The sequence below is a fragment of the Enoplosus armatus genome, chromosome 13 (genome assembly GCF_043641665.1).
Source record: "Enoplosus armatus isolate fEnoArm2 chromosome 13, fEnoArm2.hap1, whole genome shotgun sequence".
Taxonomy (NCBI): domain Eukaryota; kingdom Metazoa; phylum Chordata; class Actinopteri; order Centrarchiformes; family Enoplosidae; genus Enoplosus; species Enoplosus armatus.
Window position 1 is genome coordinate 172,704 of NC_092192.1, and position 18,018 is coordinate 190,721.

The 18,018-nt window shown below is 43.2% G+C and overlaps 1 protein-coding gene across 1 annotated transcript; it reads right to left on the bottom strand.

Moving 5' to 3' along the window:
* Window positions 1–344: 344 nt before the first annotated feature.
* On the bottom strand, window positions 345–16,832 carry csf1rb (colony stimulating factor 1 receptor, b). Its single transcript, XM_070916835.1, has 21 exons — window positions 16,577–16,832; window positions 15,596–15,901; window positions 15,095–15,231; window positions 12,826–12,988; window positions 12,269–12,656; window positions 11,773–11,888; window positions 11,454–11,562; window positions 10,287–10,462; window positions 10,097–10,206; window positions 8,919–9,045; window positions 8,059–8,163; window positions 7,848–7,958; window positions 6,487–6,646; window positions 6,151–6,224; window positions 5,844–5,932; window positions 5,419–5,541; window positions 5,028–5,139; window positions 1,274–1,373; window positions 1,073–1,199; window positions 864–969; window positions 345–780 (listed from the first exon to the last, which is right to left on the bottom strand). The coding sequence occupies exons 1-21, from the start codon at window positions 16,830–16,832 to the stop codon at window positions 704–706; spliced, it is 3,072 nt and encodes a 1,023-aa protein (XP_070772936.1). The 3' UTR covers window positions 345–703.
* Window positions 16,833–18,018: the final 1,186 nt, after the last annotated feature.

The window sequence follows — 18,018 nt, forward strand, 5'->3', positions numbered from 1 at the left end:
TGTCTCTCCACACTTTTAAACTGAATTTTGACTCAGGTCATTTCCTTTGTAGAATTTGTGGGGTTTAATGACATTAACAAGGGTTTATAATGCGTTACAATTACACACATATGACACGTGTTGGATTTTATAAAGCTGATTCTGTTTTGGGGCAATAAAGAGAATAAATGAAAATGAAAAATATTTCAGATATATAATATTACAAAGAATCAGAATTACATCCCTTACCTGTCAGTGAAGAAAAGGCTTTGAAACAACATTCAGACACAGTGCACGGAGAAAAGGTTTTTGTAAGAATAAATAAAATGTGAGATTTAGTATTTTAAAAAAAACACTTTATTTAACAGTCTGGTTATAGAAAAATTACATTTTGTGATTGTATTTAAAATACTTAAATCATTCACCGTCATCTCAAAATCTCTAATAAAGGCATAACAATGCAACAAAAATTTTGTGGTTTTCACCCTCGACCAAACTTAGAGTTTGGTTCGTGGCTTGTCAAAAATTATTTTCATATAATTTTGTAAGTTTTTACAAAATACACAGAACAATTTGGTTGTTGCTCTTTGTGTGTGTGTTTGTGGTTTCATGTTGTAGCAGATGTTCACTCTGAATCTTTGAATAAAAGTTTCATTTTGTACGCCTTATTACATGCAGTGGAGACAACATGAGAAATGAAACACATTTTGTTTGGACGAGACAATCAGGACAGCTGGTAGATGTTCTTCATCATTGGCTCATCCTCCTCCTCCTCATCATCATCATCATCGTAATGGCGCCCTGAGAGGATCAGAAGGTGGTGGAGTCAGATTTATACACGTAAACTGTCTTAGCAACAGCTGATGTCATCCTGGTTAAAGTACCTCTCTGGCTGCGCTCTTCTTCTTCTCCTCTCTTCAGTGCGTCTCCTTCTCTGACCTCCTCCTCTTCTTCCTCTTCTTCTCTGCACTCATCGATGTTCCTGTATGGCTGGAGAGGAGAAGAGAGAGAAGATGTGTTCAGGTACAAACTGTTTCAACTCTGTGAAGCCCGTCTGACGAAGCTCAGGGACGACAGTTCTATTTATCTTCACCTGGTCACTGTGATGTGGCGATGAGTCATTGGTGGAGGGGAGGAGCCTGCTAATGAGCTGGCCAATCATTTTAAAGGTTGGTCTGTCTGTGGGCTCCAAACTCCAGCAGAGCATCATCAGCTGATACCTGAGAGGACAGGTGTCTGTTAGATTCAAAATAACTTTATTAACATTAAAATAAATCTCCATCTGTATCCTCACATCTCTGCTGGAGCGAAGTCTGGCTGATCCATATGGCGGCCATCTTTTATCATCTTGTAGAAGTTGGTATCCACAGCAACGTTTGGGTAGGGACTCTTACCTGGACAGGTAGACACACACACTCGTCAACTACGAGTCTCAGAGAGCATAAAAGCATCCAATCAGAGAGCTTCAGACTCTGTTGCCGGGCAGATAATATCAGGGGGAAGTCAAAGGTGGCTCTTTGAGTAAATTCAGACATTTGAATCAATTTGAGTGAGATGTAACTCTGATGTCACAGTTCTGGATGAAGATATCTCCATAGCAACGGCTGCTGAGGCTCATGGGTACTGTCGTCGGCAGAGACATTCCTGCATTTCTACCTGACGACCAGGACTGAACCACCACTTAAGATTGGTACTAAGTAGGCCTAGTAGGTGGACGTGCTGACATACTGCGGTAAGCGTACTGCTTCACTTCCGGTTTCTGTGTCACTGGTAGCTCAAACAAGTTCAATTTGTTTGTTATATATTTCATTACAGTGGCTAATCACCCGCTAACCACTTAAACGTACACTAGTTCTGCTGAACACTGATAGTTCTCTCCTTCTTTTAGCGACTTTTTTCGCTAATCTCACAGTTGTTTACACACTATTCTGTCTGTTACATTAGCTTCACAGCTAGCGATGGCTTCTCTCTCTCCTCACTCTCCTGCTCTGTCCTGTCGGTGTGTCAGATGTTTAGTTATTCCTCCACCTCCTTTAGTGATAGTGGTAAACATAATAAATGTAGTTTATTTAGCGTGCTGGAGGCGAGGCTCAGCGAGTTGGAGCCGGCTGTAGTCAGCCAGTCCCCAGTAGCCGGTGCGGACAGACCCAGTGTAACTCCTGCTAGCCGTCCCCCGGCAGTTCCCGAGCAGCCGGGAAGCCAGGGAAGCTGGGTGACTGTCCGAAGCATTCATCCCACTTTGGATGGAGCGGCTCTCATATCTACAAATCTGAACCAAAACCGTGACAACCCAGAGTCCAGACCAGGAGGCAGAGTCGCAGTCCTACACGCTTCTCTGCGCTTCCATTAGAGCAGTTACCCACCCAAAACCCCATAATGACTGTGTCTGCCCCCCGACCACTTAAATTAATTCAATCAAAAATAAACAGGAGAGGACTCATTAATAAAAACTTAATAAAAATTAAGACCACCACTGCTATAGGCCAAAACAATAGGAAAATTAAGTGTGGACTGTTAAACATCAGATCTCTGTCATCTAAAGCTGTATTAGTAAACGAGCTAATATCAGATAATCATATTGATCTACTGTGTCTGACAGAAACCTGGCTGTGTCATGAAGAATATGTCAGCCTGAATGAGTCCACTCCGCCCAGTCACACTAATACTCACATCCCTCGAGGCACCGGCCAAGGAGGTGGAGTTGCAGCCATCTTTGACTCAAGCCTATTGATGGACTCTAGACCTAAACTGGATTATAACTCATTGGAAAGCCTTGTTCTGAGTCTCTCACTCCCAACCTGGAAAACACTGAAGCCAGTCTTATTCGTTATAGTCTATCGCGCTCCAGGTCCATACTCTGAATTTTTATCTGAATTCTCAGAGTTTTTATCAGGTTTAGTCCTTAAAACAGACAAAGGTGATTGTAATATTCGTGTGGACGTTGATAAGGATAGCCTTGGTACTGCGTTTCTGTCATTATTGGACTCAATCGGCTTCTGTCAGAGTGTACAGAAACCCACTCACTGTTTTAATCACACCCTCGACCTGGTTCTGACATATGGACTTGTCCTTTAAAGTAGCTGTAATTAATTTCTTAAAACGCCCACTCTTGATCCAGAGGTTTCAGCCAACCGTAGACCTATATCTAACCCTCTCTTTCTCTCTAAGATTCTTGAGAAAGCAGTCGCCAACCAGCTGGGTGATTTTCTACATGACAATAAGTTGCTTGAGGACTTTCAGTCAGGTTTCAGAGCTCATCATAGCACAGGGGCAGCACTGGTGAAAGCTACAAATGACCCTCTAATAGCATCAGACAAAGGACTTGTCTCTATACTTGTTTTGTTAGATCTTAGTGCTGCATTCGACACCATTGACCATCATATCCTACTACAGAGACTGGAACATTTAATTGGCATTAAAAGAACCGCACGAAGCTGGTTAAAGTTGTATTAATCAGATCAATCTCAGTTTGTACACGTTAACGATGAATCCTCCATCTACACCAAAGTCAGTAATGGAGTTCCACAAGGTTCTGTACTTGGACCAATACTATTCACCTTATATATGCTTCCTTTAGGAGATATTATTAGAAAACACTCCATACATTTTCATTACTATGTGGACGATACTCAGCTATATTTATCGATCAAGCCAGAAGAACCTCATCAGTTAGTTAAGCTCCAAGCATGCCTTAACTCCCACGTAAAACAAACTTGAAGGACTGCCTTCTTTCACCTCTGTAACACTGAAACATCAGGAAGATCCCGTCTCAAACAGATGCAGAAAAATTAGTCCATGCATTTGTCACGTCTAGGCTGGATTATTGCAATTCCTTATTATCAGGCTGTCCCAATAAGTCCCTGAGGACTCTCCAGCTGATCCAGAATGCTGCGGCAGGTGTACTGACAGGAACCAGGAAAAGAGATCATATTTCTCCTGTATTAGCGTCTCTGCACTGGCTCCCTGTAAAATCCAGAATAGAGTTTAAAATCCTTCTCCTGACCTACAAAGCTCTTACTGGTCAGGCTCCCAGAATGCAGGGATGCTTGTGGTTCCTAGAGTCTCCAAAAGCCGAACAGGAGCCAGAGCCTTCAGCTATCAAGCTCCTCTCCTGTGGAATCAGCTCCCAGTTTGGGTCCAGGAGGCAGACACACTCTACTTTTAAGAGTAGGCTTAAAACTTTGCTTTTTGATAAGGCTTATAGTTAGCCTGGACCAGCCCCTAGTTATGCTCCTACAGGCCTAGACTGCTGGGGGACTTCCCATGATGCACTGAGCTTTCCTCCTCTCCCTCTCCATCTTTACACATTCATGTCCCTCCAATGCATGTTACTAACTTTATATCTTCCCGGAGTTTCTTTGTGCTTTGTCGTCTCACAGGTTCCTGTGGATCGTGGTCCTGGTACGCCTGGCTGCTGCCGCCATGGGCCTGCCTGACTCTCATCACTACAGTTATTATTATTAGTCATATTTCTCTTACTATTAAAGCTGTTATTGCTACCATTAATCATATCTCAGTTATTATTACAGCTGTAACTACTATTATCATATTTCCATTGTTTTGTTGTTATAATTATAGCTGCTATGGCTACTGCTGGTGCTGCTATACATCTCTGTCTGTCTGTGTCTCTATGTTTGTGTGTGTCTCTCTCTGTCTTCTCTCTCTCTCTCTCTCTGTCTCTGTCTTCTCTCTCTCTCTGTCTCTGTCTGTCTGTCTCTCTCTGTCTGTCTGTCTTCTCTCTCTCTGTCTCTCTCTCTGTCTCTGTCTGTATCTCTGTCTGTCTGTCTCTCTGTCTCTGTCTTTGTCTCTCTCTCTCTCGCCCACCTAGAGTCTGGTTCTGCTCGAGGTTTCTGCCTCTTAAAGGAAGTTCTTCCTGTCCTCTGTCTCCATAGTGCTTCTCATAGTGGGACCTGTTGGTCTCTGTAATAATATTCTAAAGAGTCAGTCTAGACCTGCTCTGTTTGTAAAGTGTAATCAATATTGGTCAAGATCAGAGCTGCAATATGATTGGATGAGTTGATGTCCATGTCCAGTGTCGCTATGGTTACCCAGAGAGAAGATCTCCCACAGTAAGACTCCGTAGGACCAGACATCACTCTGGACAGTGTAAACACACTGAAAGATACTCTCTGGAGCCATCCACTTCACTGGGAGACGAGCCTGTCAGAATAAAACACACAGGAAGTGTCACAATAAAACACACAGGGAGCAGAAGTCAGTGTGTGATGCGTCTGTTTCACCTGATTCCATCTGTTTTTTATCTATTGCTATAGAAACTACTATCGGAGAAACAGGTAAGGGGTAACAAACATTTTTATTCAGTTTGAGAGTCTAATATATTAAGATTTATTTTCTAAACAGCTGAGTATATGTTTCTTTAGTTTAAAGAACGTTTGAACAGGTAACAGACGAGGCTAATTGTTGACTTTAAACACTGACATTCCCCTGCACGATGTAGCTGTCGTCGTTGCGGATGTCTCTGGCCAAACCGAAGTCACAGATCTTTGCAACACGATGATCAGTGAGCAGGATGTTCCTTGCTGCTACGTCTCTGTGGATACACTGACAGTCAGACAGGCGGACAGACAGAGAGAGACACATGGACAGAGAGACAAACAGACAGGTGGACAGAGAGATACTGTTAGAAAAGTTTTACTGCTGATTGCTGCTGACCAATTTCAGTTTAAAACAATTGTAGTGAGGACATTTCTGCATTTTGGCCGGTCTTCACTACTTCAAAGGACCTGGTTTTAAGGTTCAGGTTAGAATCTGGTTCAGGTTAGAATCTGGTTTAGGTTCAAGTTACGGGTTTGTCAATCGGGGTCCTCACAAGTACAGAAAGACAAACGTGTGTGTGATCTTACATTCCTGGTGGACAGGAAGTCCAGACCCTGAGCCACCTGGTGGGAAAACCTCATAAGGTCACCAACAGAAAGACTATCTGTTTGTATACCTGAAAGACACACAGACAAGAAGACAGTTGGACAGGTCTGTAATCAGACAGAAACTGCATGTGTGCTCAGGTGTATTCAGGTGTGTTCAGATGTGTTCGGGTGTATTCAGGTGTGTTCAGGTGTGCCCAGGTGTGTTCAGGTGTGTTCAGGTGTGCTCAGGTGTGTTCAGGTGTGTTCAGGTGTATTCAGGCGTGTTCAGGTGTGTTCAGATGGTTACCCAAGTGTGTTTGTCCTGGACTCAGAACTGGCTGCATCTCTTGATACTCAGAACAGCATGAGATCCCACTGTCGCTGCAACACACACACACACACACACACATTAGTGACGTCATCACAGGTGATGCTGGTGTGACGAATCATGATGGGTTCTGCCAGGCCTTTCTCCAGTGTTGACACAGCGCTAAAATAAAGTGTGCAGATGGATCTGGCTATGTGAGACTACTGTGCAGGTAACATTCTATTTATTTTCATTCCATTACCCACAGCAGAATTATAAACTACAAACTGTAAAGATTAATTAATTAATGTTTTAATTGAATGATTAATTTCAGACCTCCTGAGCCTGCTGTGCTGGGCGACCATATTCTTATAGAAGGCTTCCCCCTCAACTTCATCCATATTCAAAATGGACGCCATGAAGTCCTGAGTGTGAGCCCGCAAGAAGTTGAGTAGGTCGCCATGGCTACAGTACTCTGTGATCATCAACATGGGGCCTGGTGGGAGGGAGAGGGGTCAAAGGTCAAAGGTTAAAGAGATGATGGTTCAGTCATGTGTTCAACACGGGAAATGTGATGAAGAAAACTTGTGATGATTAGTGTATAACATACACTGTAAACAGTGAGTACGTAAGTGTATGAGTGGAAGTGGGAGGCAGCAAGAGTTTTACATTTAGTTCTAAAGTTATAAATTAAAAGAATCAAACCAACTACATGTTAGTCCGTCTCTCAGTACTGTCTGACTTCCTGTCTGTGGCTCTCAGTTCCAAGCACATTGGTTCCTTCTTAATTCTCTTCGTCCTGGGTGATCTTATACAGGTTGAAATCGTGTTAGGCCAGTAGATACTACAGATTCTGTGGAGGCAGGTGGAATGAATCAACCTTGTTTTGCGAATTTTGGATGACCCTCCAGCACTCTAAGCCATAAATCTGTATAGACTTTGCTCACGAAAAACCTCATCTTTGTCTTGAGGCTGTCGACCTTAGGCTTCCAGATGTTAACTAAAGGCACTTCTAGCTTTGTTACTCCTGGCTTTGATGTCTTCCTTGACTCCATTGTCACTGTTGATAATGCTCCCAAGATAGGTAAAGTTTTCAACATGCTCCAGTGACACTCCATTGATCATAATTGGACGTGTTGATGACCTGGGTTTAATTAATGTTTATATGGAGACCGGCCAGTTTGGCATACATGCTGAGTCTATCTGACTTTGAAGGTGGCTGTAGTTGGATGAGCGGATAGCCAGGTCGTCGAGAAGGGGGTCCACTGGATTCTCTGAGAACAACCAGATGTAGTTTGATGTAAGATCCAGTCAATGAGGGAGACAAGGAGGATTGGAGAGAGAATGCAGCTCTCCTCGGGGTCCTGGAGGAGTACAGGTCTGTGGTGAACACTATCGAATGCTTTCTTGAAGTCAACAGTTGATGCAGAGAGGTGCATTCACTCCAGGCTTTGTTCAAGGATGTTTTGTAAGGGCGAAGATTGGTTCCTACTGAAGATGTGAATCTTTAAAAACACCTCACAAATATAGTTTCATTTTTAAAAAAGCTCAGTAATTTCTGTTTGAGGAAATTACTAGTGCTAGTAATTGGGGAGTGAGTGCTAGTTGGGGACTATTTTCAGTGGCAGTTTAGCCCACATTTGTAGAAAAATAGAAGTCATATTTATGTGTTTGACATGTGTTTTATGTGTCATCACCTCCTCGAGTGCAGGCGCCCAGCAGGTTGACAATGTTGTCATGATAACCAAGATGGCCAAGGATCTTCAGCTCCGACATCAAAGCTTCACGTTCCTCCGAGTGAGCGCTCGCTGTTCATTAACATATGAAACACAAATCTGAATCATCACAACAATAATGTGTAGTACATGTGACGACAATGATTATGAAGATGAAGATTTGTGGACTGACGTTTGAGCATCTTGACGGCGACTCGGGTGACATTGTTGTCAGTTCCCAGGCCGTATGCTGTCGCCTCAACGACCTTCCCAAATGCCCCTGAACCCAAAACAGCACCTGACAGAGTGAGGGGGAGATGTGAGGTTTATGTCTTACTTTAAGTTTGAAGGAAATTAGCTGTTAGAAACAGTCTGACAGGATAATTATCAGTGACTTCATTGACTTTTATTTTGAAAAGTATGCCTTGACAGGTCAAATCTGTGGCATATGTGGCCTTATAAAATGTTTGCGTGGTTGAAAGAAAATGGTCACTGGTACATCTAATTAATTAATTATTACGGTAACAGTGTTTAATATACACTTCAGCTACTTGTTTTAAAGTGGCTGCTTTCTTTGCCTTCACATATTTTTTTAAAATTTAAAAATAAAATCTGCTGTCACTTCCTACACAGTTTGTCTGGAAATTATGTTAATACTACAGGGCTGCAACTACCGATTATTGTCAATATTAATCTGTTGATTATTTTCTCGAATAATAATTTCTATGAAATGTCATAAAATGTTCCAAGTTGACGTCAACAAATATGTTGTTTTGTCTGAACAACAAAACTCAGAGATATTCAGTTTACTGTGATATAAAACATTTGACTGATAAATTACTTAAATGACAAAGTGATTATCAAACTTTTTGACAATTCATTTTCTTGATTGAGTAATCGATTGTTCAATTGGTTCAGTATTATAATATAAAAATAATAATAATAAAAAGAACTTCTTATCTTTAAAAGCCACATGCAGCTCTAATGACCTCAGTCAAATCCTGGCTGTATCCTGAATAATGTAGTGTTATTGAACTGAACGCTGTCTCTTACCGAGGCGGAGTTTGTCTCTGGGAAATTCCCACTTGTAGTTGTACGGCAGCTGGGTGGGGTCAACAAAGATGTAGTTGTTTCCGTCAGTGCTCTCAATGATTTTCCAGCGAATCTCATATTTGGGTTTCTGAGAGAAGATGTAGAAACATGATGAAGCAGTGATGACTGAATGAATCCATGTATATAAAGATAAAGTAAAAATCTGTCAGTGTTTGAGTGAATATATTCAACATGTCACAGTGAACAAAGAGGAGTCGTTCTCACGTGTATGCAGATGATACTGTTATATATGTTTCTATTAGATCTGTTTCCTCAGTTATCACAGGACTTCAATCAATCTCCAACAGCATGATTTGAAAACTCTTTAAGAACATTAAGTATTAAGTGTTTATAAGGGACCCACAATTTGTTTTTTTAAATACAATTCAACTTAATTCAGATTAATTCCAGTTGCATCTGTAACATGTCTATCTGAGCTGTGGTGTTCAGAATTTTGTATTTTATGCAGTCCTCATGATTGTGAATGTCCTGCACAGCCTCAGCCACCAGGTCAGAATCAGAAATACTTTATTGATCCCCGGGGGGAAATTGTACAAGGTGGTGCCTTTGAGTGGGTTGAGCAAATTTTGAACTAGAAGTAGTAGAAGAAGAACAATTTTCTCAGTTGTTGATGTGTTTTACAGTTCATAGTAATAAGCTAGAAGCATTAGCAGCCGAGACGTGCTGCAGACAATAGAGCAAACATGCACTTCAGTGCAGAAATAAAGTCACTGAAACAAACTTACATTCATTTAGACTTATTAAAGACTGTTTTATGCTGCAGGTAGCTTTATGGACTGTTGTTTTCACATTTAAGTGATTGTGTAACTTCACAGGTCTTTTAAGATGGTAAGATGATATTTAATCGTGGAATAAAATTTAGAGCAAGAGGCCAATAAAATCTGACCACTGATACATTTTTAAAACAAAATATGTCAATACGTTAAATGAATGGTCCTGGACAGGTTTCTATCTTGATTTGAAAGCTTTATATTATTGTGTTATTGTTTGTATTTTGTGTGATTTTGTTTACATTTTCTTGTGTTTTGTGTATTTGCATAAATGTCTGTGGCATTGGTCCATGTTATTTACTTGTATATATTATCCGAAATGTTAAATAGTATCACCAGTAAACGTACCTTTCTCCACTTGTAAAAGACGACCAATAAGAGCAAGAGGAGGACAATGGTAGCACTCAGAGCTCCAATCAGAGGCGCCGTGAAGAACATTGGAGGTTGTCCAGCAGAACCTAAATACACCACGACACAAGACGATATGTTCAATCACATACAAGGTTTTTCTTACAACCCAATATATTTAAACTTCGACACTTACGAGGATTAAAGACTTTGCGAGATACTCCCTCGAGGTTGTAGGTGACACACTCCAAAGTGACATCATCACCAGGTGACACAGGGAGGGTCAGATGTTTCCTCACTTCCTCCTCCTCCTCCTGTGAGGTCACATCAGCAGGAGAAACCTGGTAGATCGAGACGTCTCCACAACTGCAGAGGAGATGAAGGTCACAGTGTTTGGGTTAGGGATGCTAATTTAGATTTTTTTCCTGACCAATAGCCGCCCCTCGAATGGACGAATGTCTGTGGCCCATTAACAAATGACCAATAGGCCTACAACAAAAGTTTTATTTCATAAGAAAGGGTTTATAATAAAAGCAGCACAAACAACAGAACATGAGGATTCACACGTCGTAGTCTGACACACATTTAATCCTCCAGCGCTGTATAAAACAGCCAACTTTTCCACTGGTCAAGAGGATTCAGTGAGGGAGTATTGTCTGGAACATTAGCTTGATGAGGGGGGCTGTAGTTGCAGCTGTAGCAACATCGTGGCTATTAATAATACTTTTTTAACTGTGTAACTGATAGTATTCATCAGTCAAAATTCTTACTGTCACTTAACAATTAAATGGTTAATTATTAACATCCCTAGTTTGGTGCTTTGTTTAGTCATTTGTGTTTGTCTATTTGTTTTATGTGTGTACATAACAGCAACTCAAAGAAAGTGTGTTTTGCAAGTTTGCAAGTATTTATTGTAACATGTAATCTGCTATCTTTGAATTACAAAACTGTATAAAACTGTTACATCACGAAAACACAAAAAATAAAAAAATGATCAAAACATCTGCACACTTTTATCTCTTTGAACAAAAGAGTGTTGTGTCTCGTGCTCTGCTGAAAGTCTTTGTTACTCAAAGCTTAGATAATACATTTGGTACAAAGGAAAGAAAAGTGTTCAGATGTTTTGATCTTTTAACATGAAACAATCAGATTTAATGTCCTCATCTCATCTCTGATCCATGAGATTGTACTGACCCCATGACCTTTCTTCTAGCGCCATCTTCAGGACAAACTTACATGCCCCACGGCTCTAAGACTCTAAGAACAGATAAATCACCAGGAGGTTGTTCGTAATGAACTCTGCAGCCTGTAGGGGGCGCTGGCAAAACTTATCACTATCAGTCAGGTTAGTACATACGTGTCTTGGACCCCAGGGCACATGTACCAGAGGATTGTGGGTAGTGGATATCCAGAACTGCTGCAGGTGAGAGTGTCGTTCTCCAGACTGACGATGGCACTCGGAGAACCTGAAAGACACATTTTATTTGATACATTTCTTAATCTGATAATAAATTCTCCTGACCAACATTTAAAGATTTACAGGTTGACAAAATGTATAGATTGTGTGATTATCAGAAGTTGAAAAAGGAAAGCTGAGGCACTGAGGAAGAGGAGAAAGTAAAAAAGGAGGAAGATGATAAAGAGGTCCAGGAGAAAGAGAAAGAAAAGTTTCTTACGGTAAATTCGGAGGTCAATGTTCTGCAAGCTGCTGAAGAACAAGTTAGAGGAGTGGAACGAGTATCGACCTCGATCCTCCTGACGAACCCGCCGCAGCAGCAAACTCGCCTCCGACCTGAAACATAAAAAATGCCACCTAAACCACCTTTACCATTAATTCCACCTTAACTAGTCTGGCTCACCGGATGTAGGCTTTTGGTATAAGTCTGTCACTGGCCGTCTATTTCAGTTGGAATTATCCTCCCTTTCCTTTGTCTGTGCCGCCCAAGACGACTGTGATTGTTTTAAAGAAATACAAGCAAGCCAGAGCGTTTTGTACCCCTGAACCAGAATGATGATGGGCTCAGCCAGACCTTTCCCCAGCGCTAAAACGAAGTGGGGAGGTAGATGCACCTTAACAAACCTTAAGGTGGTATTGTTGGTGTAGCAGGTCTCAGTTTGACCTGCAGTAGAATATATATGATAATTGTAGCCGGTAGGTGTTAGCTTGCTAACCTGTAACCATTAGCAGCGTAGCTTTCCTGATAAACCGTGTTGTTGTTGCAGTTGTTGATGTGCGTTGGTGTTGTCCAGCGCTGGTTCCTGATTGGAGGATACGCCTCTGTCACAAAGGTCAGCATCACATCTCGACCTTCATACACCTCCACTGTGCTGATGCTGCTAATGTTAGCACTGCTAGCCCCATTCCCATCCATTCTATTGGTGCTAACATTAGCAATTAGTTCCCCATTCACTTCCAGTGAACCGCTGCTAATATTAGCTTCTTGCTGTCCTTGCAACTCCATTGGCATGCTACTAAAGTTAGCAACCAGGTCCTCATTGACCTCTATGGTCTTGGTGTTAGCGTTGGAAGGCTGCAGGTAGATCCTCAGGTAGGGACCATCTGGTGAGGAAGAAGAGGAAGAGGAGAGATAGAAATAAATATCACTCTACATTCAGTCTGTCCATCTTGCTGAGGCTAATTTAGAAGCCATTTAGAAGTGGTGAAAGTTATTATTATCTTAAGTGACGTGATTTTGTTATTATCTTGTGTTTCCACCAAATGTTCTTACCCAGAACTCTGAGCTGTGTGGTTGCCATGGCGACTCCAGCTTCATTGACAGCAGTACAGGTGTAGGTTCCGCTGTGTGTCAGACTGACATCAGAGACCATCAGAGTGCTGTTGATGTACAGGCGGCAGTTGTTATAGCGACGGCTGACAGTGACGTTCAGTGTCTGAAACAAACCAAACAAGCAATAAATATCAGAATCAGAATCAGAATCAGAAACTGTTTATTGCCAAGTAACATACATTACAAGGAATTTGCTGTGGTCTGAAGGTGCTATTGTTTTGATAACAAATAAGTAGAATATAAAAGCTAAAATAAGAATAAGAATAAAAATAAAAATAAGACAAGATAAATAACAACATTGCAGTGACCAGAATAAAGTAAAGTGTCCAGGTAAAGTGTCCAGTAGGGGGTGGGTGCGTTAATGTAACACAGGGGGGACAGGGGTGATGTACGTTAATATAACGTATAAGTAGTGTTTGTGTTCGGGGGGGGGGTCAATGTAAGTTCGTCAGGTTGACTGCAGAGGGGAAGAAACTGTTTTTGTGGCGGGAGGTTTTGGTCCTGATGGACCGCAGCCTCCTGCCAGAGGGGAGGGGGTCGAACAGATGGTGTCCGGGGTGGGAGGGGTCGGCAGCGATCTTCCCTGCTCTCCTCAGGGTCCTGGAGGAGTACAGGTCCTGAAGAGATGGGAGGTTGCAGCCGATCACCCTCTCTGCAGAGCAGATGATACGCTGCAGTCTGCGTCTGTCCTTGGTGGAGGCAGCAGCGTACGGCAGTGTAGAAGTGAACCAGCATTGTTTGTGGCAGGTTAAACTTCCTCAGCTGCCTCAGGAAGTATATCCTCTGTTGGGCTTTCTTGATGAGGGAGCTGATGTTCAGCTCCCACCAGAGGTCCTGGCTGATGATGGAGCCCAGGAAACAGAAGGACTCCACAGTGTCCACTGGAGAGTCACACAGGGTGATGGGGGCGGGTGGGGCTGCGCTCTTCCTGAAGTCTACAGCCATCTCCACTGTCTTTGAAGCGTTAAGCTCCAGGTTGTTGTTGTTGCACCAGGTCACCAGATGGTCAATCTCCCACCTGTAGGCAGACTCATCCTCACTAGAGATGAGTCCGATGAGGGTGGTGTCGTCCGCGAACTTCAGGAGCTTGACGGACTGGTGACTGGAGGTGCAGCTGTTGGTGTACAGGGAGAAGAGGAGAGGAGAAAGAACACAGCCTTGAGGGGAGCCGGTCCGCGAGTCTGAGACGTGTTTCCCCAGCTTCACGTGCTGCTTCCTGTCAGACAGGAAATCTGTGATCCACCTGCAGGTGGGGTCAGGCACGTTCAGCTGGGAGAGCTTGTCCTGAAGAAGAGCCGGGACGATCGTGTTGAAGGCAGAGCTGAAGTCCACAAACAGGATCCTGGCATAGGATCCTGCGGAATCCAGGTGCTGGAGGATGAAGTGTAGAGCCAGGTTGATGGCGTCGTCTACAGACCTGTTGGCTCTGTAGGCGAACTGCAGGGGGTCCAGCAGAGAGTCTGTGATGGATTTGAGGTGGGACAGGGCCAGGCGTTCAAATGATTTCATGACCACAGAGGTCAGGGCGACGGGTCTGTAGTCATTTAATCCTGTGGGCCCTGGTTTTTTGGGGACGGGGATGATGGTGGAGGCCTTGAAGCAGGCTGGCACATGGCATGTCTCCAGTGAGGTGTTGAAGATGTCCGTGAACACCGGAGACAGCTGATCGGCGTAGCGCTTCAGGCAGGATGGGGAGATGGAGTCTGGTCCAGCAGCTTTTCGCGTGTTTTGTCTCTTGAAGAGTCTGTTCACATCTCTTTCAAGGACAGACAGAGGTGTCGATGCTGGAGGAGTGGGGGGCACTGTGGGGGGCAGCTTTGGTGGTAGGAGGTGTGAGAGTTCAGCCCCAGGTGTGATGAGGGGGTTGGGGCTGTTGGGCTGGAGCTGGTGGGTGATGGTGTCAGGACTGTCCCATTGTCTTTCAAAGCGACAGTAGAAGTCGTTGAGGCTGTTGGCGAGGCGTCGGTCGTTAGCAGGTTTGTAGTTGGTGATCTGCCTGAGCCCCCTCCACACAGAAGCAGAGTCGTTGGAGGAGAACTGGTCTTGTAGTCTCTCTGAGTACAGTCATTTAGCTTCCGTCACCGCCTTGCTAAACTTGTACTTGGCTTCCTTAAACTCTGCTCTGTTGCCACTCTTAAACGCCTCTTGCTATCAGACAGTTATAAACAGACAGTTTGTCAGGAGTAAAGACACACAGGTGACCTCTGACCTTTGTGTTCGGGTGTGTCCAGGCGACGGTGTAGAAATGGGAGGGGTTACTGGTCATACAGGTGACCTCAAACATCTCTCCTTCCAGGCGGACCAATACATCCTGACTGACAGACAGGGAGGGAGGAGGACGCAGCCCTGCAGGCAGACAGGTAGACAGATCAGAATCAGAATCAGAATCAGAAACTGTTTATTGCCAAGTAACATACATTACAAGGAATTTGCTGTGGTCTGAAGGTGCTATTGTTTTGATAACAAATAAGTAGAATATAAAAGCTAAAATAAGAATAAGAATAAAAATAAAAATAAGATAAGATAAATAACAACAGTGCAGATAGAGAGCTAGACAGACAGGTCATTGGTGAGAAATGGAAATAACATAACCCAAGACAAATGGACAGACAGACAGGTCTCATTGAGGGCCACCAGCAGGTCGACAGGTGAACAGACAGGTATACAGACGGACAGACAGTCAGACAGACATGAAGATAGACAGGCTTACTGGGGACCACCAGCAGGTTGACAGGTCTAGATCTGAACTGCCTTCCGTCTTTCCAGCCTGAACAAACATAGTGTCCGTTGAACGACCTCTGCACGTCTCGGATCAGGGCTCCTCTCTGGGGGTCAATGGTCACGTTCATGTCCCGGGGCAGGCCCCGTCCCCTGCCCCCGGCACTACCCTCTGTTTGGAGGGTGATGTTAGTGATGGACGGGTCAGTCAACAGACACCTGAATAGGAAATCCTGGCCCTCCTTGACATCAGGGACTCTGCGAGGTGTGACGAACACACTGGAGGGGTCAGCCGGGTCTGAGAGTGGGGCATTATGGGAAATTCAGGTCATTTTTAGTAGATGATAAATGTTACAAGCAGGTGAATCATGAACATTTAATAACTCTAATAACCTAAAGGTATTTTCCCAACATAAACAGGACCATATCACCCAAAGATGCATGTTTGTCAGATGCTCCTCTTTTGGTTGTTTGGTGGTAAATCCCAGAGTGGAATTCTGAGTTGTTGTTTTTCTGTTAAATGAAGTGAACTGAAGTGGTGACTTCATTTGGAGTTGGAATATAAACAGACATTTGGATTGTGTGGAATTGGACTAAGTTGGCTTCCACACACTGAAATATTCCACTTCAAGTCACTCATCAACACAAGGCGAGCTTCTTTATTTCTGTGTTGAAGTTTATTATTTTTGTGTGATGGTTTGTATGGTTTAATTCTGAATATTTTTTGTTAGACTCGACTGTGACTGGCACCCCAGACCACAAAATGCTTACAAACTTAAGTTGATGATGGTTTGGATCAATCCCTCTGACTTCGGCTCATTATCTTGTTCCTATAAGTTATTATGCTGCTGCCACAAATTATTACGTAAAGTACGTATGACTTCAGTCTATGCAGATTCTGCAGGTCCAGAGGGAGGTTGTTTGGATTCAGCCTTCTGACTCTTGCAGGGGGCGTGGACTCAGCTAATCTTACCTTTGACATACAGGTGAAACCAGATGTCCAGGTGTTCCAGGCTCTGGTTGGTGTACCCACAGCGGTACGTCCCAGTGTGTCTTGGGTCCGACTTCCTTATGTCCACCGGGTCCAGCAGTCTGTCCTGGTACAGCAGACGGAACGCAGTGCTGGACCAACGGATTGATCCATTACCATGACAACTGAGGTTGAAGGCGGAGCCGGCGGTCAGAACTACCTCAGTTTGGTTTGGCAGGAAGTCAGAGTTCATACGCATCGAGGGAGGACCAGGAGGATCTGAAAGAAACAAACCATAAATCAGTTCAACAACAACACTAACAATGATGTGAAGTTTTTCCTCGCCACTGTCGCCAAAGTGCTTGCTCATGGTGGGACCTGTTGGTCTCTGTAATAACATTATAAAGAGTTGGTTTAGACCTGCTGTATTAGTAAAGTGACATGAGCTGACTTTTTGTTGTGATTTGGCGCTATATAAATAAAATTGAATTGAATGATGACAACACATGACCACGCCCACATGCAATGGTCACACCCACTTGTGTTGATGGGTGTGGTTACAAACACTAGCTAGACCCCTGACCACACATAGCTTTTTAGCTTTTTTTTAGCTCCTAGTTTTATTTTTTGTGGCACGTTTCCTGTCTGGTTAAGTCCAACAGGTTGTTCACACATACGGACTCAAAGTAGCTGCTCTCTCTTCAGTATTCACGTCTTAATGAAAGTGGTGCTGGTAGTCTGGTTAAAAATCAGTTAAGGCAAGTTTTAAAAAAGGCAGTACTGAGTAACACCACAGTACTAAATACTACTACTGATACACAGTAACATCTCACTACTCAGTATACCATAATACACAGAAACACTACCACTGGATGGATGATATAACATGACTTTATTTAAAATCAGAGAAGAAAAAGCAATTCAAAATCAAAAATCACTGAAATTACACTTGAATTATGACAATTTATTGTGAAACAAATATTAATGCTGAAGTTTGATTATCAGTGTGTTTAAATCTATTGATTGAATTGTTTAATAACTGACACTGTCATTGGTTATCTGGTAAAAAGAATTTAAAATCATTGGCCAGCTCAATAAGAGCAAATCAACCTTATTGGCTGGTTTAGAAGATATTTCACTGTCAGTACAAACGGAGGATCTCATTGGCTGGGAGCAGTGATTGGCAGGGCAGCAGGAGGTCTCTTGGTGATTTCCTGCAGTTGGGTGGCGATGCGGGACGTCTGCAGCAGTAAAGCCTGATGGTTTTCAACCAGCAGACTCTGGTGACGAGCCACATTCTGCAGGTCCTGGATCTGCTGGGAACCCTGAGGACACAACGTCAGAAAACAGGTTAGTTCAGTTAAACTGGATCAGACTAGATGTCACGTCACCTGTCAATGATGAGATAATGAATATGAGATCTTGTTAGTTTTTCTGTGGAACAG

Coding starts and splice junctions, on each gene's coding strand:
- csf1rb (XM_070916835.1), bottom strand. CDS start 16,832: ATGCGTATGAACTCTGACTTCCTGCCAAACCAAACTGAGGTAGTTCTG. Junction 7,959..8,058: donor CGCCGTCAAGATGCTCAAAC/GTCAGTCCACAA, acceptor GTTAATGAACAG/CGAGCGCTCACTCGGAGGAA. Junction 970..1,072: donor CGCCACATCACAGTGACCAG/GTGAAGATAAAT, acceptor TCTCCTCTCCAG/CCATACAGGAACATCGATGA.